The sequence below is a fragment of the Henckelia pumila genome, chromosome 1 (assembly GCF_033568475.1).
Source record: "Henckelia pumila isolate YLH828 chromosome 1, ASM3356847v2, whole genome shotgun sequence".
In the NCBI taxonomy this organism is placed as follows: Eukaryota; Viridiplantae; Streptophyta; class Magnoliopsida; order Lamiales; family Gesneriaceae; genus Henckelia; species Henckelia pumila.
In genome coordinates, this window is record NC_133120.1 from 116,499,941 (window position 1) to 116,527,905 (window position 27,965).

A 27,965-nucleotide genomic window follows, 5' to 3' on the forward strand; every position below is an offset into this window, starting at 1 on the left:
TGTTGCTGGAGTACCTTTTGTTGGACCAAGATGCTTGATCCAACTATTCCCCTTACAACTTCCGAATGGGAGGTCAGTTTACTTTTCGTGTTTTCCAATTCTTGACTATATTCTGAGTATTGATGTCCCTTTCTACAAGTTCTCTGAGTTTAATCTCGTGAAGGATTAAATGCACAAGTAAAAAAGAAAACAAATATATTTTCTGTATGCCCCTCTTAAAAATCTCTAACAAAAGAATTTAATGGAATACATCACCGTGCCCCCCCCCCCCCCCCCCCATTGCAGTTTACCCCGTTGTTATCATATCTCACTCGTGTTTGTGTGACTGTTTTTCTGGACTCCCTTGTGGATTTTCCTCTTGAATATTTTGTATTTAGGGTGATAAGAGACAATAAGGCCAACCTTCCTGAACAATAAGTTCTCATTTTGATAATTCATGATTTTTGGAGTGAGAATTGATTAAATTTACATTTCATTTGGGAAAGCCATGTTTTTGTATTATAAAATAATTTTTTCTTGTCTAAGCATTTCTTCTCTGTCTCCAAACAATAATAATTACTTATGCATCATAAAGTTCATCTACAACATGCTACTAGAATATTAGAACATTCTAGAATCTGGCAAGATATTATGGTTTCACAAGTACAGATATGCATTGCAAATAAAGCGTACCTGCTCTTTTGCTTGTTTCTTTTGTTACCACAGGAATGGGGAGATCCTCGCAAAGAAGAGTTTTACTTCTATATGAAGTCTTATTACCCAGTAGACAATGTGAGTTCCGTATCATTCTGTTTTTTGTTCCATGTTGATAAAGGAAATAGGTTCCATACGATTTTTCAAAAATAAAAGGATGTTGCAATGCTTGTAGGCTCAAAGGTGTCTTACTTTTACAGGTCAAAGAACAAAATTATCCAGTTATTCTTTTAACTGCTGGGCTAAATGGTAAGTCGAGACAATGCTTACCTTTCTATATCTGCGGTGGAATGGAACCAATGACTCATTTTAGCTTACATGATAAGTTAAAAGCAGGTAGGAAGTGTGTGTTGAGGGTGGGGGGTTGGGGGATGGGTACAAATGTTTTCATCGTCCTCACTCAGCTTTTGCATCTCTTATGATTTTCTGTTGGAACACATTTATCCGGATGATTTTCGATGACCATGGTATTTATTTACCTTATGTCAATCTAGCTGTATCTAACCTATACAGTTATTGTCTGTCATGGCTTGCTTGATTTGTTATGTTCTGCATGTAGTTCATGCTATCTAAGTCACTTGTACAATCTAAGTCACTTGTACAATGAAGACGTGTATGATGGATTCTGTTGCCTATCAAACAAAGTTTCTTCATCTTTTGAACTTACATCTGAGCTTTTTTACCATGACAGATCCAAGGGTTATGTACTCGGAACCTGCTAAATTTGTTGCTAAGTTGAGAGAGATGAAAACTGATGATAATGTTCTGCTGTTTAAATGTGAACTTGGTGCAGGGCATTTTTCAAAGTCTGGAAGGTGATAAACTTTTCTTCTTTTCTTTTTTTTTTTCATTTTGTTGGTGCATGAATATGAGTTTGGAAATGTCGGATTTTCATCTCATTTATTAGAACTCTCATAACTTTTGAATCATTAAATCAGAATCTGTGTATTTGAAGAGTATATGTGAAAGGAACATTTATTCACATCTAAAGTAGAAATAAGCAATTTCACTTTTGCAATCGAGTGTCCATGGCAACTTGTTTAGGATTTCTACCACTGCCCAACATTCACCAGCATACAGGCCTTGGTCATAAACTAATTGAGATTGGCTATATGATCTATCATCTCTATTGTTGTCTCATCATCCTAAATGATTGAAGCAATGCTTAATAATTTCATGAGATGTTGATTTGACAGCCATTTCTATTTCTAATATCCTCATTTCTTGTACTTTTTATTTGTGTATCATTCATTTATGTTTGGACAGACTCATGGAGACCTCAATTATACAATCCATGAAAATACGCAACACTGAATCAGTACACTACTATAATGTGGGATTCTTATGTGTACAATTCACCTATTGACGAGAAATAAAGGAAGGAAAATAATTAATGCATGCGTTGTTAAGAGAATTTGTTGAAAATCATGTTTATATGTTGTTCATATTCTTGGAATGATGGAGCATACGCAGCTTTCTTGAATACCGAATACCAATGTTTTTTGTTATGTATGGGATAACTTCTCAACACCTAAAATGAAGAAAAACAATTTACATTCAGCTTAAAATAAAAAAATAGTATGAAATTTTACAGTACAATTGGTCAAGGATACGTGATTTAGAATTTACCTATTTTACAAAATTATCCACTAAATGTCTCAAACAATAAGCATGGTCACTCCCAGAAAATAGTTGATTCACTGCCTTGATAATACAAGGATGTTTGTCTTAAAAAAATGTGAACTCGTCGAATGGAATGCATTGATGGGAAAGAGCACACTTCTCAAATGATAACAAAACCAATCCCAGTTCACATCATTCTCAGCATCTACTACGACATAGGCAATTGTGAAAAGATCATCGTTTGCATATTTTGACACAGCAACTAAGATACATCCTTTATACTTATTTTTTATATGAGTATCATCCAAAAAAATCAATGGCCCTACAACCACTAACAAAACCAACAGCACATGCATGAAAACAAATGAACAACCTTCTAAATTTTTTGGTCAAAGGATCAATCTCACACTCACAATACTACCGGGATTAGTCTTTTTAACAGTACTACAGTACCATCGTAATCTATCATAGTATCCTTCATCTGTGTCATGAATATCATGCATCGCCAACTTTTTACCCTTCCAAACTTTGCGGTATTCTAACTCTACCCCAAATTCTCTTTGCAAGTCCTGCTGCATTGTACAAGGACGATAAGAGGGCTATACTCTCAATTTTTCTTTCACAACATTCGCTATCCAATACGCATCAGCTCTAGGATGCCCTCTATTACGTAGATTGTTCTCATCACAACTATGCTTCAACATACATTTTCGGATGCCAAAAATATTGTCTGATTTATGTTTCGAACCATAAATTCTCCATTCACAGCTCTTCTCAGTACAAATGACAATAACCTTCTCACTGTCATTTTTAACATACACAAATGAACGTCTGGTAGCAACAGAATAGTTTTTCAAACATTTTCTAAATTCAGAAGCACCGTCGAATGTTTGTCCTACACCACGAATGCAATTAACTCAGGCATCTATGGTATTGGAGCAAGGGGTCTTTTCAACCTCGTTATCACTCCTTGACTGCGTGTCTTCCTCATCAACCCTTACCAGTTTAATATACAATTAATAATATGAAAAAGAACAACAACTACAAGAACAAATATAAAATATCTGCCAGATTTGTATTTGTTTCAAATAAATAACGAATTGATAATGTATAAGAACCAATCTACAATATTTAACCCTTCGTTTTTAATTTGTTAAACATGGTACTAAAATATTATCAAAACAGAAGTACGAAATTGTGTTTAATAATAAATAAATGTAATATTTTACCTCCCATCATTCAAGTTGCCGAGGTGTTCGGTTTTTTTCTCTGCCCTCAATTCAATTGTCGTAAGCTTTACACACATATGAAGATGAATCATATTAAGGACATCATCATCATCGTTCAAAGACACAAGCATCTTATGCAATGGAGCTACGTAGTGAAGAATAATGGATTCCGGAGATATTTCTACACATTTTTTGCCTAGACTCATAAAAATATCCATCAAGCTACAACCACTGAAGATTGAGATGACAAACAATTGATTCTTGTATTTGCAGCAACCCAAAAATGAAAGATTGCAAGGACCACTTCCAGATTCCATTTTCAAGCTACAAAAACCAGACACACAATAAAAAATTCAATAACAATTATAGTAGGATTTAAAACTAAAACCATTATATTAGGAATTAAAACATTACAATAAAGAACAATGAGAAATACCAGTTAATCTATCACAAAATTCCATAAAATGATCTGCCGTTCCCAGTAACAGACATATAAAATTGATATTGTAAGAAAATTTGTAAAATTATCGCAATGCCCCAAATTAAAAGCAACCTCTAAAATCATGACAAAATCTCAAACAATTCCATAAATCATGGATTTCGGAGATATTTCTGCACATTTTTTGTCCAAACTCACAAAAACATCCATCAAGCTACAACCTCTAAAGATTTAGATGACAAATTTCTTCTTTTATTACAGCAACCCAAAAACGTAACATTGCTTTAATCACTTTCATATTACATTTTCAAACTACATAAACACATACTCAAAAATCAAAACATGATACACTCATTCATAACACATTACACACAGACAAATACTACACGATAACAACTTCAAGAACAATTACAGTACGTTTTAAAACTAAAACCATTATATTAGGAATTAAAACATTATAATCGAGAACAATAACAAATACCAGCTAATCTATCACAAAATTCCACAAAATGAACAGGATTCCCAGTAACAGACGTGTAAATTAGATATTGTAAGCAAATCTGTAAATTATCGCAATGCCACAAATTAAACGCAACCTCTAAAATCATAACAAAATCTCAAACAATTTCATCGATTCAGCATTTTAAACACGCACACAATACATCAATTTGGGACAATCTAATGTTTTCCCACGGTTTATAATATTTCAAATCGAAATTAAAACCTTCAAATCTAAGAAAAACTGACTACGAGCACTGAGCACAAGGATTGACGGTTTTCTTCAGTCAACGCAGATCTACAAGAAACCCAAAGCGATGGAAGGAAAGTACAAATGGTTCATTAATCCGATCTACAAAGAAAAAGGAGGGAAATTACCGATCGTTCTTACTCTGATCGTTTTTCTTTACCTTTCTGTTTCTTTCTTTTTTCTTTTATTTTCAAATAAGAGTAGAGGGTATTGTGGGGTTATCAAAAAAATTGGGGGTAGTTTGGTCAATTGATCATAAATAGGGAGCTCAAACATATTGCAGGCATTTGTCAGGGAGTTAGAACACATAAACTCTTACACAGGGACTGAGGAATCATTTGAGATTGCTCATGGGAATTTATCGAGACTTTCCCGAACACATTTCATTTACTTTTAGAAACTACACTTGAATAACAAATTTTCAAAAATATTCTACAAAAAATCTTATCCACACATACTTTAAATTTTTTAATTTATATAATACTAAAAATATTTTTAAAATCCTTCTTTAATGTTTATTTCTAAGTGATAAATAAAAATTACAAAACAAAAAACAATTTTACCTAAAATTAATCACCCGCCATGACAATAATATCACTAGCGACCAAATGCACCTCAGTCTCACTCCCCCGCCACCACTTTCGATCCTCCTCCTCCTCTTCACCTCGCAGAAGAAGTTTCAGAGTGCTATCTTCATCGGCGATGGAACCTCCGTCGGCGAAGAAAGTGAAGCATGAGATGGAGATGTTTGGGGACCTCAGGGTCGACAATTACTACTGGCTTCGCGACGACTCTCGCTCCGATGCAGAGGTTCTTGCTTATCTCAAACAGGAAAATGCTTATTTCGATCATGTCATGTCTGGTTCGTGCGATCCATTCTTTAAGCAAACACTCGCCATTCGTTCTTATGATCTCTTGATTTTTTTTTAAAAAAAATTAATTCTCTATGTTGAAGGAGGTGAATTTGATTCTGAATCCAAACTTTTTTGGGATATATGGTTTTTTGTGGGGGGGTAAATGGGATGAATTCCGTTCAATTAACATGTTTCTGTGTGGGTAGACTTTGCATATCTTGGTTTATATCTATTTGATTTCTTCTTGCCTTGCCCAGGAACAAAACAATTAGAGGATCAAATATACCGTGAGATAAGAGGTCGGGTAAAAGAAGACGACATATCTGCTCCCTTGCGCAGGGGTTCTTACTATTATTACAAAAGGACCTTGGAGGGTAAAGAATATGCTCAACATTGCCGACGCCCGGTTGCTGATATCGATATACCTGCTTCTGTTCATGACACGATGCCTACTGGACCAGATGCACCTCCAGAGCATGTCATTCTTGATGAAAATGTCAAAGCACAAGAACATGGATTTTATGTCATTGGTGCTTTCAAAGCAAGACTTCCTTATTTTTTCATCCATTATTTTCATTGATTTCGAGCTTTATCCTTAGTCCTTGTAGTTTTTCTTCCGACTGTTCCCCTTTTTTTCTCAAATTTTCTGAAACATTGTCTTCAGGTTAGCCCGAACAATAAATTGGTAGCTTATGCAGAAGACACTAAAGGAGATGAAATATACTCTATTCATATCATTGATGCCGAGTCTCAAACAACTGTTGGGAAGCCTTTAGTTGGAGTCACATCACAAATTGAATGGGCTGGTGACAATGCTTTACTTTATATTACTATGGATGAGATCCTCCGTCCTGACAAGGTAAACATTTATAGGCTGATTTCGTTTTGTGGAATTATCGGTGAGTTATGTTACTCAGTACTCTTAATGACCCAAACAAACTTATTCCACTATAAGTGTAAAAGTTTCTCACTTTTTTAAAAAAAATCAGTAAATGCAAATTTATAGTGCAAATTGTTAGTTACATGTAAATCAAGAAAAAACAAGTATCATATGAACCTAGAAGCATGGGGAAGGAAGCTTTCCTTAATGCTACGTAGAAATTTTTCCGGACTGCTTTACCTAAAACCATAGTAACACGCTCATCTGTTTGTTTTGAATGGACATCTTGGACTGCTTTACCTAAAACCATAGTAACACGCTCATCTGTTTGTTTTGAATGGACATCTTAAGTGCATCAATTTTGGCAGGTATGGTTGCATAACCTGGGGACAGAACAATCATCGGATTCTTGCCTTTATCATGAAAAGGATGACAAATTTTCTCTAGATCTTGCTGCTTCTGAGAGCAAAAGGTTTATGTTTGTCACATCTGAAAGCAAAATGACAAGATTCGTGTTTTACCTCGACATTTCAAAGCCTGAAAATGGGCTAATCAGTTTGACACAGCGTCTGGATGGCATAGAGACATCCGTAAGTCATCGTGGGAATCATTTCTTCATTAAGAGGACAAGTGAAAAATGTTATAATTCTGAGTTACTTGTTTGCCCAGTGGATGATACATCAAATACTACAGTGATTCTTCCTCACCGGTCAAGGTAATAATACAGATGATCACAACTCTTCATTCAACTGAATCACGCCCTTGCAATTGTTAATTTCTAAGTTTCGTAACAAAAGCAAATATTGAAATAATTGCAAGCTGATCTCATGGTGTAGAATGGTCCTCTAATTGAGATTTAGACCGTGTACAGATCTAACATCTAAAAATCTAGTTGAGAAGAAAAAATAAAGTGAAACACCGCAAAAGTTTTGTCGCTGGCAAAAATATTATAATTTCTGTTTTAAGGACACAACCAGCTTCCTGTACACGGTAAGTTGTATTCACCGTCACATTTTATGATAAAGTAGGGGCAAGGGTTGTTGTTCTCACTGATTATTTCTGTTTACCTACCACTCAGCAGCATCAGTAAGATCGAGTAAAAATGCCTGTCAGGTGGTAATGTTGGTCACTTCACAACTAACCCAAAGTCAAGCATGTATTTTATTAAACTCCACTTGAAACATCGTGACTGCAGTAGTGCACATTTGGGTGTCCTAAAGTTTGTGCACATGCTCGATCAACAAGCAGCCATTGAAAGTGGAGTTTGAGCAGCCGCAGGGGTAGATCCATGGAAGTCTTACCCCAAAAGGTGAGAAGCAGCGTGAGTCAATGAAGGTTTAAGATGATGCAATGCCAGGCGTCCCCTAAATTTCAATTGTGGCACAAATTTCTGTAATGACTGAGCATTGACGTAATTCTAATGACGTGATGCCGTGTCTTACCTTTTGTGCTCGAAGCTGAAGCCTTGGATATGAAATCTGAATTTCTTTTCAGCTCGTCTTCTTCACCTTTCATGTTTTGGTGCATTGCCTGTTGGAAATTTGTCTGTTAGTTCCTTTTTATATTCGTAGGCACTTAATGTGACACACATAGACACAACCCGATCAAATCATGCTCCTTAAACTCCTGACACTTCGCCACAAATTGTCGCCAACTTTGGATTGATCACTATGGCATTTTTTCTTGTGAAGGAAGCTGCATCTTTCTACAGATTTTTAGATACTTATCATTATGATAATAATGACTACGAACACTATAATTTGAAATCTCCGACTTGATAAATGATTTTAAAGAACTAGATAATGTACACAATCAGTGAGCTTTTTTAGTAAGTGCATTAATTGTTCAGGAAGTATTAGCAATGGTTGCATTATTATACCCCTGATGACTTGCATCCAGTCCTGGATTTTTTTCTCTAAAACTTACTTCATCTAAACTAATTATGAAAGCGAAGACGGTTAATTTATTTACTTTGAGAAATAAATTTGTTACAGGATGACAGTTGAATTTGATTTTAAATATGGTCTGTGTATGCTACAATGTACATGGTCAATGTCCTCTTGTGACGAAATTCTTTTTATTATACACACATGGTCAGTTTTTACACACCAGATAATGTAAATTCCTTTACTAAGTTCATCTCTAGTTATAGTTTTGATTTCTCCATGGGAATTTATATCAAATGAATGAGTTAAGTTTTATCCATTCTGCTTTCATGTTTATTGAGTAGATTATGATTTACTTCCATGCCATTGCTGTTCAAGTCAGTTTCCTGATGAGCTTAATATAATTTTTATGCTTTGACCAGTATAAATATTCAGGAGATCCAACTCTTTAGCAATCATCTTGTGGTTTATGAGCGTGAAAATGGTCTGCCCAAGATAATTATTTATCACCTTCCAGCTATTGGAGAGCCACTTGATAGGCTTCAAGGTGGTCAGACCGTAGATTATGTTGATCCTATATACTCATTGGATCCCTTGGAGTCTCAATTCTGTTCCAGTATTTTAAGGTTTCATTACAGCTCATTGAGGACACCTCCTTCTGTTTATGAGTATGATATGAATTCTCGCATTTCAGTTCTCAAAAAGACAGAAGCGGTGAGTTAGCTCACATATTACTTACAAAAACTTGCTCTAAGTTTCTCTTGACATGTATAATATTTGGCTTCTTGTTGCCATTTCCATTCACACAATTTCTTTTACTTTTTCCTTTATTTGAAATTTCATTTTCATTTGTTTCTTCTAACAACAAAATTCGGTACCATTCTTTTAGGTTTTTGTTTATATTTATAAATGCAAACAATGTAATGCAAAGGAATTTTTTTTGCCATTGGTTTTCTACATAGTAGAAAGATATGGGTTTGAAGTCAAGAGTCTAAAGTTGTGCTTAATTTATCTGGCCTGAGAAAGCTGCTGGGAATTCAGTTGATCGTGAACCTTGTAGCCATGTACCCGGCCTCGTAGCTGCCCACTTACACTTGGCTGTCTACTCAATTGACTTTAGCCAGTCTCACCCTCTTGTATTCCCTAGAACAACAATCTGAAATTTTAAAAAATAAACAGAGTGGGTGAAACATGATAATGAAGGTAAGTTTCTTTTTTGTATTTTATTTTAATACTGGAAATGGGACACAAATGTGAGGATGTTAAGATGGATGTGCGGATGTCCAAAATAAGAAATAAGAACACCAAAGAGAAAGTTGGGGATGTGTTACGAGTTCAAAAGATTTGGGCTCAACTGAGGATAGGCCCATAATAAAAAAATGTTGATGTCAGGGAAAATAGAAAATAAGGTTGCATCTTCTTTTATTAGTTAATGGATTCATGGGTCTATGTACATAACTATTTTACCTTCAGTTCATGGTTTCGGATTATTTTTTCATTTTATTGCTCAATGATATAAGTTTTGAGCTTTTAATAAACACTTTTGAATCTAAAAAGGTAAACCATGAATGTTATAAATAATTGTGTTCTGATTCAGGTTTTAGGAGGCTTTTATTCTGCAAATTACATAACTGAAAGACAGTGGGCCACTGCTGTAGATGGTACTCAAATACCCATATCTATGGTTTATCGAAAGGATCTGGTTAAGTTTGACGGCTCAGATCCATTACTTCTTTATGGTTATGGTTCCTATGAGGTAATATATTAAACTGCTGCATGACAGAGGTTCTTTCGCAATTTTGACATAACCTGTTTATTTATTGGTTTTTTGGTTTTCCGTCCATGGATAATAAAACTGTAAAAAGTTCATGTTAATCTAGTGAGTAACAATGACTTTAGTCTATTCATGAAAACCTTCTAGTTGCATTGTCATGATTTTATTCTTACGGATGCTAGTTTGAATAGGTATGTATTGATCCATACTTCAAGGCACCAAGGCTGTCTTTGTTAGACAGGGGTTTCATTTTCGCTGTTGCCCACATCCGTGGAGGTGGTGAAATGGGCAGACCATGGTATGAAAATGGTAAACTGCTCAAGAAAAAAAATACCTTCACAGATTTTATTGCTTGTGCTGAATATTTGATAGCAAAGAAGTATTCTTCTGTGGAAAAGATTTGCATTCATGGAAGAAGTGCCGGGGGTTTGCTAGTTGGTGCTGTTCTTAACATGAGACCTGACCTGTTTAAGGCTGCTGTTGCTGGAGTACCTTTTGTTGATGCTTTGACCACGATGCTTGATCCAACTATTCCCCTTACAACTTCCGAGTGGGAGGTCAGTTTACTTTTCGTGGTTTCCAATTCTTGACTATATTCTGAGTATTGGTGTCCCTCTCTACAAGTTCTCTGAGTTTAATCTCGTGAAGGATTAAATCCACAAGTAAAAAAGAAAACAAATATATTTTCTGTATGCCCCTCTTAAAAAGCTCTAACAAAAGAATTTAATGGAATACATCACAGTGCCCCCCATTGCATTTTACCCCCTTGTTTTTATATCTCACTCGTGTTTGTGTGACTGTTTCTCTGGACTCCCTTGTGGACTTTCCTCTTGAATATTTTGTATTTAGGGTGATAAGAGAAAATAAGGTCAACCTTCCTGAAAAATAAGTTCTCATTTTGATAATTCATGAATTTTTTTGGAGTGAGAATTGATTAAATTTACATTTCATTTGGGAAAGCCATGTTTTTGTATTATAAAATAATTTTTTCTTGTCTAAGCATTTCTTCTCTGTCTCCAAACAATAATAATTACTTATGCATCATAAAGTTCATCTACAACATGCTACTAGAATATTAGAACATTCTAGAATCTGGCAAGATATTATGGTTCCACAAGTACAGATATGCATTGCAAATAAAGCGTACCTGCTCTTTTGCTTGTTTCTTTTGTTACCACAGGAATGGGGAGATCCTCGCAAAGAAGAGTTTTACTTCTATATGAAGTCTTTTTCCCCAGTAGACAATGTGAGTTCCGTATCATTCTGTTTTTATGTTCCATGTTGATAAGGAAATAGGTTTCATACGATTTGTCAAAAATAAAAAGATGTTGCAATGCTTGTAGGCTCAAAGGTGTCTTAATTTTACAGGTCAAAGCACAAAATTATCCGGCTATTCTTTTAACTGCTGGGCTAAATGGTAAGTCGAGACAATGCTTACCTTTCTATATCTGCGGTGGAATGGAATCAATGACTCATTTTAGCTTACATGATAAGTTAAAAGCAGGTAGGAAGTGTGTGTTGAGGGTGGGGGATGGGTACAAATGTTTTCATCTTCCTCACTCAACTTTTGCATCTCTTATGATTTTCTGTTGGAACACATTTATCCGGATGATTTTCGATGACCATGGTATTTATTGACCTAATGTCAATCTAGCTGTATCTAACCTATATAGTTATTGTCTGTCATGGCTTGCTTGATTTGTTATGTTCTGCATGTTGTTCATGCTATCTAAGTCACTTGTACAATGAAGACGTGTATGATGGATTCTGTTGCCTATCAAACAAAGTTTCTTCATCTTTTGAGCTTACATCTGAGCTTTTTTTCCATGACAGATCCAAGGGTTATGTACTCGGAACCAGCTAAATTTGTTGCTAAGTTGAGAGAGATGAAAACTGATGATAATGTTCTGCTATTTAAATGTGAACTTGGTGCAGGGCATTTTTCAAAGTCTGGAAGGTGATAAATTTTTCTTCTTTTTTTTTTTTTTTTTTTTTTTTTCATTTTGTTTGTGCATGAATATGAGTTTGGAAATGTCGGATTTTCATCTCATTTATTAGAACTCTCATAACTTTTGAATCATTAAATCAGAATCTGTGCATTTGAAGAGTATATGTGAAAGGAACATTTGTTCACATCTCAAGTAGAAATAGGCAATTTCACTTTTGCAATCGAGTGTCCATGGCAACTTGTTTAGGATTTCTAGCACTGCCCATCATAAGTTTACTGCAAATAATGCATATGGTGTTTAGCACAAAAGACCAACTCCTGAGGAAAATTCAAGTTAATTGTTTGGGACCTCCGATAGTTTATAATTTCGAGATGGTAAATTATTTTGCATTTTTTAGACACTGAATTTTACTTTTGAAATAAAAAATAAAAACTATATGATTTTCTGTTGCTTAAATCTCGTATAAATTTAATGGTTAGTCTCTTTGATTTGGGAAACAATGTTGTTTGGCTGATGAGTTGCATGCACTTGAATGAAAGTAACATTCACCAGCATACAAGCCTTGGTCATAAACTAATTGAGATTGGCTACATGATCTATCATCTCTATTGTTGTCTCATCATCCTAAATGATTCAAGTAATGCTTAATAATTTCATGAGATGTTGATTTGACAGCCATTTCTATTTCTAATATCCTCATTTCTTGTACTTTTTATTTGTGTACCATTCATTTATGTTTGGACAGACTCATGGAGACCTCAATTATACAATCCGTGAAAATACGCAATACTGAATCAGTACACTACTATAATGTGGGATTCTTATGTGTACAATTCACCCATTGACGAGAAATAAAGGAAGGAAAATAATTAATGCATGCGTTGTTAAGAGAATTTGTTGAAAATCATGTGTCCCAAATTAAAAATACAGGAGGGGAAGATAAAATTCTTGTGGAATTTACTTGTGCAAAAGTAGATTCTTTTGATTTTGGAAAATATAAACTATACTACAGTGATGTTTTTTTTTTTAAATCAATAGTTGAAGATCTAAGGTTTTTACTGTATAGTCATGGATGATATTCATATACCGAAACCTGATTTATTTTGATTTATTCTTGTGATGCAGATTTGAGAGGCTTCAAGAGGATGCATTTACATATGCCTTTATTCTTAAGGCTTTGAACATGGTTCCGGAGCTACCTTAGTTAATAATTGCCTCAATTCTCTGCATATTCTCCCTTAGAGGCCGAGTTAGAGCAACTCATTATTTACAGAAGGAAAGTATGAGATACCACTAGTTTAAATTAAACAGGAATATTCATTTTCTTCCATCTGACATGTGAGCAGTGGGAGCTAGGATTAATCTTTTTCATGTATTGTTCGCTTCACGATTGCAGAATTTCACTAGAAAAGATTTTGGGTGAATTGGTGTTCAGTCCCTAAATCCAAAAGCAAATTAAGAATCAGTCCCTTGTCAGAAAAAATTTGTTTGCACTTTTTGAATCCACATTATTTTTTTCGGATAAAATTAAGTACAAAACATTGAAAATATGATACAAATACAAAATATTTGAGCACTAATTGTTTAAGATCGAGTACAAAAAATACAATTTTGAATATAAAATCTAAACATCTTTATTAATGTGAACTTGCAACATGTGTTTGAGTACTTAAAAATCATATATTTGTATCAGATCTAACACATTGGGTACTCAAAAATTACTATGCGTACCATATTTTTAATGTTTTGTATTGATTTTCATCTAAATAAGATAAATGTGTTATTAATATCAATATTTTTTAGTACTCGAAAATCATATATTTATACTAGATCTAACACATTTGATACTCAAATATCATGTATTTGTACCATATTTTTCATGTTTTGTATCAAATTTCATCCGAAACAAAACATGTGGGCCCAGGGAGTTTAAACAAAGTTTTTTCTGACGGGGACTGATTACCAATTTAAGTTTAGATTTGGAGACTGAATTATAAATTACCGAAAGATTTTTGGCATCTGCCTCGTATCTTGTTAGCCGAAGTCGAGAATGGTTTTTATAATTTTTGAACTATTTTACATGTCCTCAACAGAAATTTGTTTAAGAGAAAATATAAATTGTGACATCAAAATTTTTTACACGGAAGGCACATCTATTCTCAGAAGTGTTTCATTGAGGTTGAGCAGCGCCCTTTGAACTTAGCAACCTTTCCTCCATTCATGTTTAGCTAGCATTACATACTCGGTGAGGAGGATGTCAACAATGTAGATGGCTCACTATGTCGTCCCATCAAGCTGCCATGGGATGAATATGATCGAATAGATTCCGTGAAATGGTTGTTGATCTGCTATGAGACACCAACTTTTGTTTTTTGATCGTGCAGGTATTATGTTCTATCTTGCTATTGTTCAATTATACATGTTATACATCTGAATTCTAGCAGACGATTATGTCTTCCTACACTTTGATAAGGCCGACGTCTTGCCAGCTTAGTATCCGGGAGGGACCGTGTTCTTCCCAAGTACATGATGCCTGGACTTGACTTAAGTTAAACTTCCAATATTGGCCTTTTGAGTCCGATGAAGTAATATTCCCGAGATCCTTCTACCAAAACGAAGGTATGCAACCAAGAAATGAACCATATTTGGGAACCATCGTGAATGACTTTTGGTTTAAAATGGTATAACTTGCGCTATTATACATGTAACTCAGTTGAAAGTGTCAGATGTGTGTATAAACCTTAATTGCAAGAAGTCCTAACTAGAAGAGCGTGTGGCCTTTCAAACAGCCAGCAAATTTCAAACCTTGGCTGCTGCGGCTGCTTCCTTGATTTGCTCTATCGTGAAAACACCAAAGAAATAGTCGTCTCTGATAGCATTTACCACAGCAAAGGCAAGATCGTCCACGCTGACCGGCGGTGCCAAAAGTAGATCAGAGGCAGGCAAAGAGTTCAGAGGTTTGGTGAAGTTTCCAACAGCCGATAGAAATTTATCCAGTGGCTCGCCTATCAAGTCCAGGGGAATCTCAAATCCATCAACCCTTCTCTTCCCATATATGAGCCCCGGTCTGAAGACAACACCTGCCGAAGTTGAACGATAAAACATTTGACGGTATATAACAAATATTAAGTTCAACATTAAGAAAAAATGGCATGCCCCCTCCCACTTAACGGGTCAGTTATTTAAACAACTTCAAAGTACTGAAGATTCAAAGTATTATGGTAAACTCTTCTTATTTTGGCTTTAATTTCCACTGGCATACGAAAACTTTGAAGAAGTTACCTGATGATGGATATTTGGAAAGAACCTCAGACTCTGCTTTCCTCTTTCCAGTGAAGTATCCGAATGTAAGTAGAAATGACGGTAGATTATAATCATGAACTGATATTAATATGAACTTAGGGATACCTGCACAGGAATGAGAGAATAAACTATTGACCCTCATTCATGAGAGAATAAACTAATGACACTCATTCATAAAAAACGGGCGATTGAGTAAAATGAAAAGATTATTGGTTTACGATATACAAGGCGCTCCTGACTTCGGTTTTAGTACTAAATCTTGTGGCTCTTTACAAATTTTTTTTTTAAAAAATTGAATTTGTAATGAGAATGTGCAGGAATAATTTCTTGAGTATATGCTTAAAACACTCCTCAGCTTAAAATGAAAACATGCAGTTTTTTTTTATCACGATGAATAGAGACTATGAACAGACTATCGAGTGCTAAATCATAATTCATCGTAGATAATGCAAAGGAAACCAGAATGGATTTCAAAGGTCAGCTTGTGCAGATCCGCTTCTTATAAATTTATTTCAATAGCCCTCTGATTAAGACATTGAGAAACAGGTAAAATAAGGACTGGCTCTCACAAGTAGTTTTAGGAAGACAAATTGATTGCTATAATAAGTCCAACCTTTGGTAATTAGATAATTGGTACCATGCAAACTATGTCATGCATGATATTAAAAATTATGTGTAGGAGTATACAATATTGAGCACGTTTGTATAGATTAGATACAGCTAGACATAGCAAGCAAAACATTTAGCAAATAGCACGTGTACAGGAAAACAAGCTCATTGCTTCTCAAGAATCATCCAAAAAACAGTCCATAACTTGAGAATATCGAATTGGAACCAGAACAAAAAACTATTCTTGGAATATCTTTTTTGATAGGACTATTCTTGGAATATCACCACAAAAGAAATGAATAATTCCTCACCAAAATTTTTAGCAGCATTTACAGCCAAGATATTAGCCTCGCCGTTGATCCTTTGCATTTGTTCCTCACTGCCAAAACCTCCAAGTGTAGAAACAACTGCAGTGGCTCCAGCCAGCACTTCATCCCAATTTAAATAGAAAACATCCCCTGCTTGATTGAAGAACCAATTCATTCTTGGGCAGATTTAACGAGGTATCGTTTGTGATCAATGGGTTTAGACGGTGCTGACAAATGTAGCAGCCATATGTTCCAACTTCTTTTTTCTAAAGGATTCCGTGTTTGACACAGAAGATTCAAAAACTGTCACTTAATGCTAGTTCAAGGATGAAAATATGAAAAGAGATGAAATCAATATTTGGTTTATTTGCCTATCTGTCACCCAACCAATACACTTCTTCAATGCTTGTATTACTCGCAAATATACTCCCTCTGGCCCAAATATACAGACTTGTTTGTTTTTCACATAGATTTTCGAAAATCACTGGAAAAATAAATTTTGACTCAAATTTTATTCCTATTTAATTCATTCAAAAGATGGTTGCATGTTTTCCAAGACTTTGATAACATGAGTATATTAGTAAAACCAAGAAAACTGGACTATATATTTGGGCCAACCGAAAAATGAAAAAAAGCTTATGTATTTGGGATGGAGGTACAATTACACAATTCAATATAGCAAATATGTATGCAAAATGTGCATATCGTAGAAAGCAAAAAGCACCTGCCTGTCACCCAACTAACTTGGTCAACCCACGAGCCTGAGTACGAAGGACGCCCTGACCTGTTAACAATTTAGGTGCAATTTGAAAACTAAATAAAGTCGCAGAGAATGACGAATGCAACCGTATAATGAGATCAATCATGTTGTAAAATCCATATTTAAAGAAAAATTTGGCACAAAACTGCAGCTCAGGACTATGATGTTCATAAAGTGAGAAATCAGTAATTAGCTTCATGATGAGACATCCATGTACCTGCTAACACTAATGACTTCTATCCCCTTTGATATTGCAGCCCTACAGACTGCTGAACCCACGAAGCCGCTGCCTCCTAATACTACGATCTGGTAATAAAATTCGCAATGACAGCTAGTTTAGGTAATTAACAGAACCACACATTTTTAATTTGCAATTAGATTAATCACAAGGTCATACTTTCTCAGTCTTAATATCAGCCACGACATCAATCGTACCAGCAGTAGCATCCTTTATGCTACTAGATCCCGCATAACTGCATTTGACACCAACCCTGAAAGGGCTACTATAAAAAGAAAAAGAAAACTGCCATCACCATAATGCCAAACATGTCAAAAAACAGTTTGTAAAACAAGCCAATAGCAGCTTTCACGATAAAATTTAAGACTATACTTTCTAAAAACTTGACAAAAATTCTTTGTTAAGGATTGCAATAATCAGTTTACAACCCATAGCTGGTCGTCCTATTGCGGTTCTATTTTCAACTGGTTACCCAAAAATGAAGTAGGTGTTGGATGAATATCCACTAATGTCCCATTTGCCGGTTCTTGCTGTCCTTTTTAATAAACCTACAGCCTACACCAGTTTTATGATGTTACTAGTACTTGGGCATGTTGTCTATGTGATACTCAGTCAATAGATCACTCATATTTTTTAATGAGCAAAATAATCCACAACGAGAATAATGTTCAGAGGGCCTATTGCGTCTAATGCCAAAAAAATCAGGTTATTTTCTATAAAAGGAAACAATATGATAAAAAACGATCACACAATGAGTTAATATAACTTCAACAGTCTACCTTCATGAATGAAATACTTGCAATCTTCAAAATGCAGTGCCTGGTTATTTAATATGTTGTTTATTCCGTGTTTCAACTTATGGATATGATGAAGTTGATTTTCCTAACCAAAATGTAAAAATGTGTTGAATGAATAGTGTAATGGTATGAGCATCGATCGCACTGAAAACAGATTGCTATTGGATACAAGGAGGAATCATGTTTCAAATAAACTTCAGTCTACGCATTCTGCATTGCCATAGAAGCAAAAACAAGGAAATTCACTGTTTTAAGGATTTGGTTGTGTTGACATATAATTCAACAGAGGTAGGGGATAACATAAGAAAACATGAGAGTTGCAGTTTTTCTTCAGCGCCAGTATAGGTTATGGCAGGGCACCTGTAGGAGCTATGAGACTTAAAAATGAGTTAAAAAGACATAGCTAGGAGTGATATTCATATTGAGTTTTGCTACAGGTGACCACAATTTACATAAATGGTTTCGATGGTCGTGGTTCACATTGTTGGGGATGCTATGATGTACCGCAGGAGCCTAATAGAGACAACAGAGGCCATAAACCTCGAGTCCCGGACATCCAGCAAACACCAAGGCCCCATAAATAGAGTCATTCGCATTAACGAGGTGCACCCCTAAAGCTAGATCTTAAACTACACTTTTTCCCAACAATCGCAAATGAATGAAATAGCACAAGATTTTCCCATTTGAGTTATGCCAAATGTATGGTCACCGTCCCACGGTAAAATACACAATAACCAGCACGTCGATGGAGAAATAATCAGCCAAGAAAAAAGTTAGTGATTGATCACCACCAGCAGAAAGAAACATCCATATCACATAAAATTTCAAGCTCGAAAAAAAGAGAAACATAAAAGTGATCTGTTCTTTGTTTCTTGTTTTCCCCTTTAAATTCTAAATCAAAGCAACGAACGATCAAGCATCATCCTTGGGTTCCACTCCTACTCCACTTTAACACAAAAAAAAAAAAAAAAAAAACACTAAAATAAAACCCCAAAAAAAAAAAAAAAAAAGAGATTACAAACCGAGAGGGGAAGAGCCTCGAAAAATGTGAGGCACTGGATGAGGGAAAAAGGGTCCTGCTCGGTTGTGATGAAGCTGCGGAAATGGCGGTGCTGCAGGAGAGTGACGTCATCCCGTTCTCTTGAGGAAATTCAAGATGGTGGATTTTTTCGAACACTTTTCTGGACAGAAATTGATTTCTTACAAACCAACAATTGTGGTAATGCTTATGCTATGTGTTTGGGGTTCTCTCTATACGAATTTAATTTAATTTTATATTAAGAGATACATTTGCTCTATGTTTCAGCTCAACTTAAATAAATATTCATAAAATAAGTTTTCACATACATTTTTTTTTATTTATCTCTTTATTATTCCTAACAAATTTTTCCCGAATATAAATTGCATTTCAATCATGTAGTTTTTTATGATTTGTGGGAAGAAACTCGTGTAAGTTTCGTTAACAACTACTTTGTATCTATTTTTCAGTTCCTAAAATGAGAAATCAATCACTACTTTGTAATTGTATCTACTTCTCACTTTAGTAAAATGATAAATAAAACGTCTCTAACAATCAAAAGCCATCCGGATAAAAATGTAGCCTGGAGCAAAGTTAAAAATATAGGTCATCTTACATGCAATTAAAAATTCATATTTAGAAAAAATAAATAAATAATTTAATGTCATAATCAAAGTAAACTAGTAATATGTTATTAAAGAAACTATATATTGGAAATAGTATTTTACATAATTTTTTAAAATAAGTTAGTCCACAACCAATATAATTTAAAATTCACTCTTCTTGCATTTTTTGAAATAAAATGATCGATCATGTTGTCATATAAAGTACTTCAATACGTTTTTTTTTTTTAATGTAGATAGATTATTTGAACCATTTAATTTATTGCAATTGTTCTCGAATAATATTTTCAGTGATTTTAAATTTTGAACTTTTTTTTTTCTATGCCACAACTCCATTCTCAATTCTATCATTTTAGTTAAGATAAGATCTAATTCAAGCATGTATAAAAGAAAATGAGAGAGAAATTATGTGTATGTGAGATTTATATCATGAAGAATTGAATATGAAGGACTCATGAATTGCAAGTGTTTTGACTGTTTGTCATGAGAACAAATTCTTAATTATTTTTTAAAAATATTATTTTTTATATAATAAACTAAAATTACATCGATATTTTACTAATTTTAATATTATTATCCGAGATAGACGATTGTGATGAAGACTCACTAACGACTATTTCATATCATTATCGATTTATAAATTGTTAACCAAATTACTATAGAATCAGAAATTTCATATCTGAGACATATTTAAACCATTCTAACACTCCAAATTAATATTTTTAAGCATTATATAATAAAATATGATATACGAAACAATTTAATTTGTTTATCTGATAAAAACCACGAAATTAGCTTTTAAATTTGCTATAAAACACAATAGAAGTTGATTTTAAACTAGAAAACAAAACGTAGTCATTTTAACTTACAAAATGTGCTCTACATCCATGTAAATGAAATTAGACTACTTTCGTATGAGTATTTATAAAATTTTTTTACAAAAGTGTTTTGTAAAATATATTTATAAAAATAAATATGTGTTTGAACAATTATTTTATAAAAAAACATTCTTATATTTTAAAAATAACATGTCTTGAGTTCATTGTCTTTTATTCTAATAACATTTAAAAACACATCTCAATATTTTTTTAAAAAAACTTTATTTAGAGAATAGTTTTTAAATTCTTTTAACAAAAATCTTATATAAGTGTGTATTTTATTTTATTTTTTTTCATTTATAAATACAGTAAAAAAAGTTTTAAATGTATTTGGAACCTAAGTATTTTTTTATAAAAATTAATCGTGGAGAACTGTATTGTACAACATTGTAGGGGGTAAATTAATAATACTATTCTTGTAGGAAAAAAAAAATTAATAATATTATTAACAATATATTAACATTTTTCATATAATTGAGGAACGATTAAATATAAATCAGGGCATAAGTGGAACTGTGATCTTTCAAACTGTTGGAGTATCCAAAAATCTAGGTTTGGATCCGATCAATTTTGGTAAAATTCCTAAAATTTCTGGTTTCTGTAATTGAATAAGGATTTTGATGCGTTTTTAGGGTTTTAATTTTAATGGAACTGATCAGAAATTAGGTCGTGAAAATGGAGGAAATGGAGAAGAACAAGTACAGTATAATTATCCCCACCTACAATGAACGCCTCAACATCGCTCTCATTGTTTACCTCGTCTTCAAGCATCTTCCGTGAGTACTTTCTTTTGAAATCTATTCTTTTTCTATGCTCGATGAAGTTTTTTTTTTTTTTTTTCCAAATGCAAAACAAGAAATTTCGTTCCACGTTAATTTTGGCAATTTGATCGCAATTGGAAGGTGTCTAAAAGGTTAGAACTTTGGAGTTTTGTGTGCTGGTTTAGGAATGCTGAGTTTCAATTGAGTTTTCATTTGTAATATAAATGTGATAATCGATACTCTGGAAAAACGTGAATGTCTCTACAGTGGATGCCGATATTCCTCATTGGCATTTGGCAGCTCTAATTTTTGGATATAAAACATTGACTGTGGAGACTTTTGCATCAAGGAAGAGCTCGTTACCAGTACTTGGTTCCAATTTTAGCTCCTTTCTTATGTAGATGGTTGTAGGTTTCCTCTAATGTTGCTGATGTTACAGACATCTGATATTCAAACATCCAAGCGCAGGAAATGAATAGAAAAAAGCTCCCTTTTTTTTCAAAATTTAAATTTAAATTATTAAATTGTAAGTCGATAAAATATTAATTGCCACCACCTTGACATGCAGCATAATTTTTTTCTTCTGTTGCCAACAAGTATTTATACATTTTATCTTCACGCCAAATGATGCTCTAGTTATCTCTTTTTAATATTTTCTGGGACTGTAGTGCCTACTGTAAGTTGGATTCTCCACTAATTGGCAATCAGAAAGTGATACTCAACATAATGATGTTGTTTTGTGCATGTTATTTCTTGTTTCTTTTCATTTTATGAGCAATGCAAGGGAAATTGCAAATATTGATTGTTTAAAAGCAAAATTTTTTGTTCAAGTTTCTTAATATCATAACAATCTACGAATGCCAGTTGTCAAGGACATAAGTTTTAAGGAGCCCTTCATGTGATGTTAAAGTATTACATTATACGCAGAATTTTTTGTTCAAGTTTCTTAATATCCTCCTTTGTTTGTTGTCTTTCTCTCTCTTTTATGTTCTTATGGTTCCAAATAGATTCTCTCCGTGTTCTTTTTCTTGAATGTTGTGGATTCTGTTACAGTTACCAACAAGTGTGGACTTTTGTTGGACACTTGGACTAATTAATACTGAAGAGCTAACATGTAATTTTACTGGCCATGCAATATTTTATTGGGTAGCAATTTTTATCCAGTTAATATAAACTATGAGAAATGAAGAGTGAAATCTTTGATTTAGTAACCAATAACTGTGTGGCTCTTCATCGAGTCTAATTCATTCTCTTTCAGCTAAGACATGATTTAAAAATTAATAGAATTCAGTAAATATGATAAGAACTAAGTGGTATCATAACACTTTTAATTATATGGGAGCTTATTCTAATTCATTTATTTGTTTTTCATGATTACTTTACATTGATCTGGTAGCTTTAATATCTAATCGGGTTTTATCAATAGTATTTGCAATTTTGATCTTGAAATTTGTCACCCTAGTCCTTCTATGCCATTGCCTATTTAATGGGCCCCCTTTGACATGAAATAGAATAATCCTAGATTCCTAATCTACTTAGAAGTTCTGATTTCATATTCAGAAAATTTTGAATCTTCCTTCCTCAAATTAGATTTTTTCAGTGGTGTGACTCTTGTGTGCTTCCCAATCAGGAATGTTAATTTTGAAATAATCATAGTGGATGATGGGAGTCCGGATGGAACTCAGGAGATTGTCAAACAGTTGCTACAAGTGTATGGGGAAGATCGCATTGTAAGTTTTGAGAAATCAGGTCACGATCTTTGCAGTTATCGATTTCTCATGATTTTAGTTTAGTAGCTTTATATTGCACTCATGGAGTTCTGGTACTGCAGTTATTGAGACCTAGACCTAAGAAGCTTGGCTTGGGTATGTTTCGGCATCTTCTATATTTAGAATGTCCATGAAGTATTTCTCTGGAAGTTGTGGCCTAGACATTGACGATTTTCATTTCAGGGACTGCTTATGTGCATGGGCTGAAGTATGCCTCTGGAAATTTTGTAGTGATAATGGATGCTGATTTGTCTCACCATGTAAGTTTACCCTTATTAAATAGAAATAATTGTAAAAAAAATTGCTTATGATTTTTCATATCATTTGACCTGATGATATAGTAGGCTTTGGTGTGCCATAAACCTATGTTACCACACACACGCAAAATGATAACTTACTTTGTTGACACATTATTCATACCTTAAGATTCGAGATGCAGAGCCTTGATATAGTTTGATAATTTGAAGACTAAACCTAAAAAGAAGAATGAGTTGTTTAGATCAAAGGAAAGTTAAATCTGTCCGAGGTCGATTGGGATGAGTGGGCAAATGTCATTGCCTGTTTAATTCAACTTTAGGACAACATTTGTACAGTTTTTTTTCGTAATGGATTTACAACAGTGTATTTTGTTTCAAATAGTTTTTGATATTTGTAATCTTACTGAGATGTGTTTTCTTTTGATGCTCTTCACCAGCCAAAATACCTTCCAAGCTTCATTAAGTAAGCAAATCTAAGCAAATTCATGGATTCTTGCTGTCCTGGTAGCATACTTTCTGAGATCCTTTTTGTTCAGGAAACAGATGGAGACAGGTGCAAGCATTGTCACTGGAACTCGATATGTTAAAGATGGGGGGGTGCATGGATGGAATCTAATGCGTAAATTAACGAGCAGAGGAGCCAATGTCCTTGCACAAACTCTTCTCTGGCCAGGTGTATCAGACTTAACTGGCTCTTTCCGGTACCTTACAATTATCTGAATAAATATCAACATTTTCTTTGCGTATACATACAGCCACAAACTTGATATTATCCTTTCGTGCGCAGACTCTACCAGAAATCTGTGCTTCAAGATGTTATAAGCTCTGTTGTGAGTAAGGGGTATGTTTTCCAGATGGAGATGATTGTCAGGGCTTCGAGAATGGGTTACCAAATTGAAGAGGTAATTATCTTATGTAATTCATTTATTCATATCACTATTTTATAATTTATGTTAACGATTTAATTCATGCATTTTTTTCTTTAGTTTTTCACCTGACAATGAATTGGTGATATGCAATGATTTTAGGGCTGTAGATTGATGCTAGATGTGAAACGAACTTGGGTTGAACACACTAGTTGAAATCTGGAAGTAGACAAAAGAGGTTAAAAGAAGAGTGGGCACTTAACCCTGGCAAGATTAGTCAAAGTTGTAAAAGAGCGTGTCAATTCTTGGTAATGATTTCATAGAGAGGGAGTTAACTCTAGCCAGGGATCAGGACACAATGTTAAATTTTGGCAATTATTGAATCTATGAAACCAAAGAGCATCCATATGAGACCTAAGTAATTACTAGGAGCAATAAGGACTTAGGAGTTGGCAATGAATTGTACAATAAAACTCTAATTACTCGAAAAGTCCAAGTGGTAGTTCAGAAATCAGAATTACAGGAATTCACCACGTTGAGACTGTGAATTACTTGCGATTGTTCTAGTTGTCAGAGTCTCTAAACCTTTAAATATCAAGGCTTTTATGTTTAATAACTTGGTTCCGTCATGTTCCTTTGGTGTTTGTCCAGGTTCCTATCACTTTTGTTGATAGAGTATATGGAAGCTCGAAGCTCGGGGGATCAGAAATTGTCGAGTATCTGAAGGGACTTATGTACCTTCTGGTGACAACATGAAATAGAGTAGAATACTCACTTTTATACTTGCAATATCTCATACAGAAGCTTTAGCAAATTTATAAATTTTCGCGTCAAAATTATATGAATGTATTCTGATCTCATCAGCAATTTCTCACATTTTCCCAATCTGTGTTGAGGTTTACAATAACAAGTATCACAGCTTGAACAGCAAGTCCGCAGATAATCCCCATCCAAAGTCCCTGATATTCATAACTCACCATTCAGCGTTTCATTATAAACGATATATACTGGTGCCTATGCACACTTGAATCTCACACATACACAGATTGCAGAAATCTTGGTGCCACTCGTGATTTAAAGTGTTTTGAATAGACATCTGTTAGGGAACGTAGTTGAAGATTTTTTTTAAGAATATACGTTTTGTGTTGTGTGTCAACCCTTGCAGACACTAAGCAAATAGAGACCGGAACTTACTATGCCTCCAATGTGAAAGATGAACGCAAAGAGCACAGCACAAGGTATGCCAACAACATAATAAGCTCCAAGATTTATGAATGCACATAAGTTCTGCCATCCACATCCTCTAGCAGCTCCTGAATTCAGTTGTATGAGTCAATTAGTCGATTTTCAAGATGATAGAATCGCAACAATAGAAGATTTGATAAGAGGGAAGACGGAGATTTTTATTCGAAAAATGTTGAAAGGCCAAGGGTAAGGCTTAAAGTTCCAAGAAAATCTGCATAACCATTCTTGGAATCTTACCTGATAGCACACATTGAAAACCATCTATGAAATTTGACAAAGCCAGAATTGGCATGATTCTTGCAACATATGTGATCACTTCTGTCTCACTGCTGTACAGCTGTCCCCAAACATCTCTCACCAAAATTGTAATCGTTCCAACAATAACACCCTCTGAAGTGGCGATCAATGCAGCTACGCAAACTGCAAGTCGTGCACGTTGTGGCTGCTTGGCGCCGAATTCATTAGAAACTCTTGTGCTAAGATTCATAATCATCACATGTAAAAACAGGCATCTGAGATCTTAAAATCTTGAAAAGTCAAGGAAGCTGTACAGTACAGAGTAACTGACCTCACGGCACCACCAAGGCCAACTGAGATTGTATAAACCATCCAGCATGTGTTAAGGCTATGGAAACAAACTCAACGATATGAATTAGTAATTGCACATAAATATGTTGTTCCAGTAAACTAGAAAATGAAATGAAAATTGCAAACCTTATTGATAATACAGATGTCTCTAATTTCGGGTTTGGGAGTAAACCTGATAAAAGAACAACCATCTCAAATGACCAATACTCAAGGCTGCAAGTTCAAGTAGTGATTAGTAACATACATATAGTTAGAAAAGAAAGAGAGAAAACATCAGTAAACAAATACAGATGCAGTTGTGCACATAACAGCTACATACCATATCATTATAGCTGAAGGAATAGCAAGCCTTAAAAAACCAAGAAGATCGTGGATGGCTTCAGCTGAAAAACCGGTGAAACTTTTCGAGAAGGATTTAGAGAACTTGATATACAAGGCCAACAAAAGAACATTTACCCAATACGATATGGCATTTGCTAAAGCAGCCCCTTTGCTTCCAAGCTCGAATTTGAACAAGAGAACCCAACACATCAAGATATGAAACAATGCCGTTAGTCCAGAGCTTATCATCATGGGAACCACTGTGTTTTGCGTCTGCAGAAAACGCATGAGACATTGGAGGACACCATATGCAAAGAGGCCTGGGATCATCCAACGATTGAACTCTCCTGCCCCGGATGAGATTTCCTTATCTTGACCGAGAGTTGCAAGAATCCAGCCAGTGTTAAACCAGACAATCGATAGGGCAATACTTAAGGTTAAGAGGATCAAGATTGCTCTCTGCGTGTAAATGCCTAGCATGTGGTACTGCTTGGCTCCATAGGCTTGTCCACAGAGTGTTTCCAAAGCACTTGCCATTCCTAGCTTCAGAATTTGTGAAATGTGTATCATGTGAGTGATGTAGTATAGAATGTAGTGCAAAGCATCTATCGCCAAGTCATAGCTGAAGATACGACGCTTAGGCTTTGTGCTGCTGATAAGTCGCATCTTTCAGACCGAATATGAGCACGAATGGAAATATAAAGTAAACTCATCAAAGGCTTCTAAGAAAACAGAAAGCCAAATCCAGTGACAAATAACCAACCAAAAATAGACAAGGAAACGTAGTTAATGCCACCAGCTAAAATTGAACTAAGTAGATATATTAAGCATGAAGGGCCTTAATAAATATGGTATCTTTTTACATTGGTATCCAAAAAATTAACTTAAACTTGCAATTTTGCAGAAGGAGAAGATACTTGGGCCATTCACAATAGTGTGATCATAACAAGTGTGTACTGAAAACTATATGGCAACAATGTAACTCATCTTTAAAGTGGATTAATGCATAAACCACATTTTTTTTCCTGCAATTCTGCCCCGCAAACTCAAGAATTTCATCAGGATACAACTTATATTATAATCAACAAAATTATAATTTCAGAAAATACCAGAAGATGGTCACAAAACATACACGTACCAACACACTGTATCCAGTGACAGAGGCAAAAGAAGTGGCCATTGAAGCACTGGACAGCGGCAGTTCACCAAGGTGTCCCACAAACATCACTGAAATCACTTGCAAACAAAACTGCAATATGCTTGCTGCTATTAGAGGCGCAGCCAATCCCAATTGCTTCTTTCCTTCCTCGACAAATTCACTAACATTAGTGGCCTCTCTGGGGACATCATGAGCGGTACTCGTGATTTCTTCGTTTGAAAAAAGTAAAGGGTTTGATTCTTCACCCATGATTTTAAGTTTCTTGGTCCGGTTTTTAGCTAGTTTTAATGCTTTTTTTGTTAAAGAATAATGTGAGCAGAAAAGGGATCCAAATTCATCTTGCCAAAGAAATTAATAACTATTATATTTGTTTAATCATCAATAATGTGC

The 27,965-nt window shown here is 34.6% G+C and overlaps 4 protein-coding genes and 1 long non-coding RNA gene across 9 annotated transcripts; 3 read left to right on the forward strand and 2 right to left on the reverse strand.

Moving 5' to 3' along the window:
• The first annotated feature begins 710 nt into the window (after positions 1–710).
• LOC140881011 (uncharacterized) lies at positions 711–1,451 on the forward strand. The gene is made up of 3 exons (XR_012149782.1): positions 711–771; positions 894–942; positions 1,385–1,451. It is a non-coding gene; the product is annotated as an uncharacterized lncRNA (long non-coding RNA).
• Positions 1,452–5,320: 3,869 nt separating this feature from the next.
• Positions 5,321–13,540, forward strand: LOC140877120 (uncharacterized). Of its 2 annotated transcripts, none has more exons than XM_073280649.1 (11): positions 5,321–5,594; positions 5,844–6,127; positions 6,251–6,445; positions 6,835–7,181; positions 8,775–9,066; positions 9,950–10,108; positions 10,318–10,683; positions 11,307–11,372; positions 11,495–11,543; positions 11,960–12,083; positions 13,201–13,540. In XM_073280649.1, the coding sequence occupies exons 1-11, from the start codon at positions 5,435–5,437 to the stop codon at positions 13,277–13,279; spliced, it is 2,121 nt and encodes a 706-aa protein (XP_073136750.1). In that variant the 5' UTR covers positions 5,321–5,434; the 3' UTR covers positions 13,280–13,540. The 2 variants fall into 2 exon arrangements, with proteins under 2 accessions (XP_073136750.1, XP_073136757.1); XM_073280656.1 differs by having other exon boundaries at positions 5,405–5,542.
• Positions 13,541–14,762: 1,222 nt separating this feature from the next.
• Positions 14,763–19,340, reverse strand: LOC140874426 (uncharacterized protein At1g32220, chloroplastic). 2 transcript variants are annotated; one of them, XM_073277721.1, is made up of 7 exons: positions 19,113–19,340; positions 17,453–17,555; positions 17,273–17,361; positions 17,024–17,079; positions 16,299–16,445; positions 15,358–15,483; positions 14,763–15,155 (listed from the first exon to the last, which is right to left on the reverse strand). In XM_073277721.1, the coding sequence occupies exons 1-7, from the start codon at positions 19,220–19,222 to the stop codon at positions 14,875–14,877; spliced, it is 912 nt and encodes a 303-aa protein (XP_073133822.1). In that variant the 5' UTR covers positions 19,223–19,340; the 3' UTR covers positions 14,763–14,874. The 2 variants fall into 2 exon arrangements, with proteins under 2 accessions (XP_073133822.1, XP_073133819.1); XM_073277718.1 differs by having other exon boundaries at positions 17,453–17,558; positions 19,113–19,338.
• Positions 19,341–21,098: 1,758 nt separating this feature from the next.
• LOC140874437 (dolichol-phosphate mannosyltransferase subunit 1) lies at positions 21,099–25,117 on the forward strand. 2 transcript variants are annotated; one of them, XM_073277728.1, is made up of 9 exons: positions 21,099–21,182; positions 21,269–21,385; positions 23,001–23,100; positions 23,202–23,235; positions 23,323–23,399; positions 23,834–23,859; positions 23,933–24,097; positions 24,184–24,298; positions 24,914–25,117. In XM_073277728.1, exons 2-9 carry the CDS (start codon positions 21,285–21,287, stop codon positions 25,016–25,018), a joined length of 723 nt encoding a protein of 240 aa, XP_073133829.1. In that variant the 5' UTR covers positions 21,099–21,182; positions 21,269–21,284; the 3' UTR covers positions 25,019–25,117. The 2 variants fall into 2 exon arrangements, with proteins under 2 accessions (XP_073133829.1, XP_073133834.1); XM_073277733.1 differs by having other exon boundaries at positions 21,102–21,161; positions 21,242–21,385.
• On the reverse strand, positions 25,021–27,918 carry LOC140874416 (protein DETOXIFICATION 16-like). 2 transcript variants are annotated; one of them, XM_073277703.1, is made up of 7 exons: positions 27,555–27,918; positions 26,415–26,959; positions 26,222–26,308; positions 26,076–26,132; positions 25,745–25,983; positions 25,457–25,575; positions 25,021–25,221 (listed from the first exon to the last, which is right to left on the reverse strand). In XM_073277703.1, the coding sequence occupies exons 1-7, from the start codon at positions 27,822–27,824 to the stop codon at positions 25,123–25,125; spliced, it is 1,416 nt and encodes a 471-aa protein (XP_073133804.1). In that variant the 5' UTR covers positions 27,825–27,918; the 3' UTR covers positions 25,021–25,122. The 2 variants fall into 2 exon arrangements, with proteins under 2 accessions (XP_073133804.1, XP_073133811.1); XM_073277710.1 differs by having other exon boundaries at positions 26,415–26,955; positions 27,555–27,646.
• Between the last annotated feature and the right edge of the window lie 47 nt (positions 27,919–27,965).

Excerpts from the sequence above, each read along its gene's own strand:
- LOC140874426 (XM_073277718.1), bottom strand. The coding sequence starts at position 19,222 with ATGACGTCACTCTCCTGCAGCACCGCCATTTCCGCAGCTTCATCACAA. Across the intron at positions 17,362-17,452 it reads CTGATATTAAGACTGAGAAA|ATCGTAGTATTAGGAGGCAG; the intron begins GTATGACCTTGT and ends TTTTATTACCAG. Across the intron at positions 16,446-17,023 it reads CCAAGTTAGTTGGGTGACAG|GGGATGTTTTCTATTTAAAT; the intron begins GCAGGTGCTTTT and ends TCAATCAAGCAG.
- LOC140877120 (XM_073280649.1), top strand. The coding sequence starts at position 5,435 with ATGGAACCTCCGTCGGCGAAGAAAGTGAAGCATGAGATGGAGATGTTT. Across the intron at positions 9,067-9,949 it reads TTCTCAAAAAGACAGAAGCG|GTTTTAGGAGGCTTTTATTC; the intron begins GTGAGTTAGCTC and ends GTTCTGATTCAG. Across the intron at positions 12,084-13,200 it reads CATTTTTCAAAGTCTGGAAG|ATTTGAGAGGCTTCAAGAGG; the intron begins GTGATAAATTTT and ends CTTGTGATGCAG.
- LOC140874437 (XM_073277728.1), top strand. The coding sequence starts at position 21,285 with ATGGAGGAAATGGAGAAGAACAAGTACAGTATAATTATCCCCACCTAC. Across the intron at positions 23,101-23,201 it reads TGTATGGGGAAGATCGCATT|TTATTGAGACCTAGACCTAA; the intron begins GTAAGTTTTGAG and ends CTGGTACTGCAG. Across the intron at positions 24,299-24,913 it reads TGGGTTACCAAATTGAAGAG|GTTCCTATCACTTTTGTTGA; the intron begins GTAATTATCTTA and ends GTGTTTGTCCAG.
- LOC140874416 (XM_073277703.1), bottom strand. The coding sequence starts at position 27,824 with ATGGGTGAAGAATCAAACCCTTTACTTTTTTCAAACGAAGAAATCACG. Across the intron at positions 26,960-27,554 it reads TCACTGGATACAGTGTGTTG|CTAGGAATGGCAAGTGCTTT; the intron begins GTACGTGTATGT and ends CAAATTCTGAAG. Across the intron at positions 26,309-26,414 it reads CCTTCAGCTATAATGATATG|CCTTGAGTATTGGTCATTTG; the intron begins GTATGTAGCTGT and ends TTGAACTTGCAG.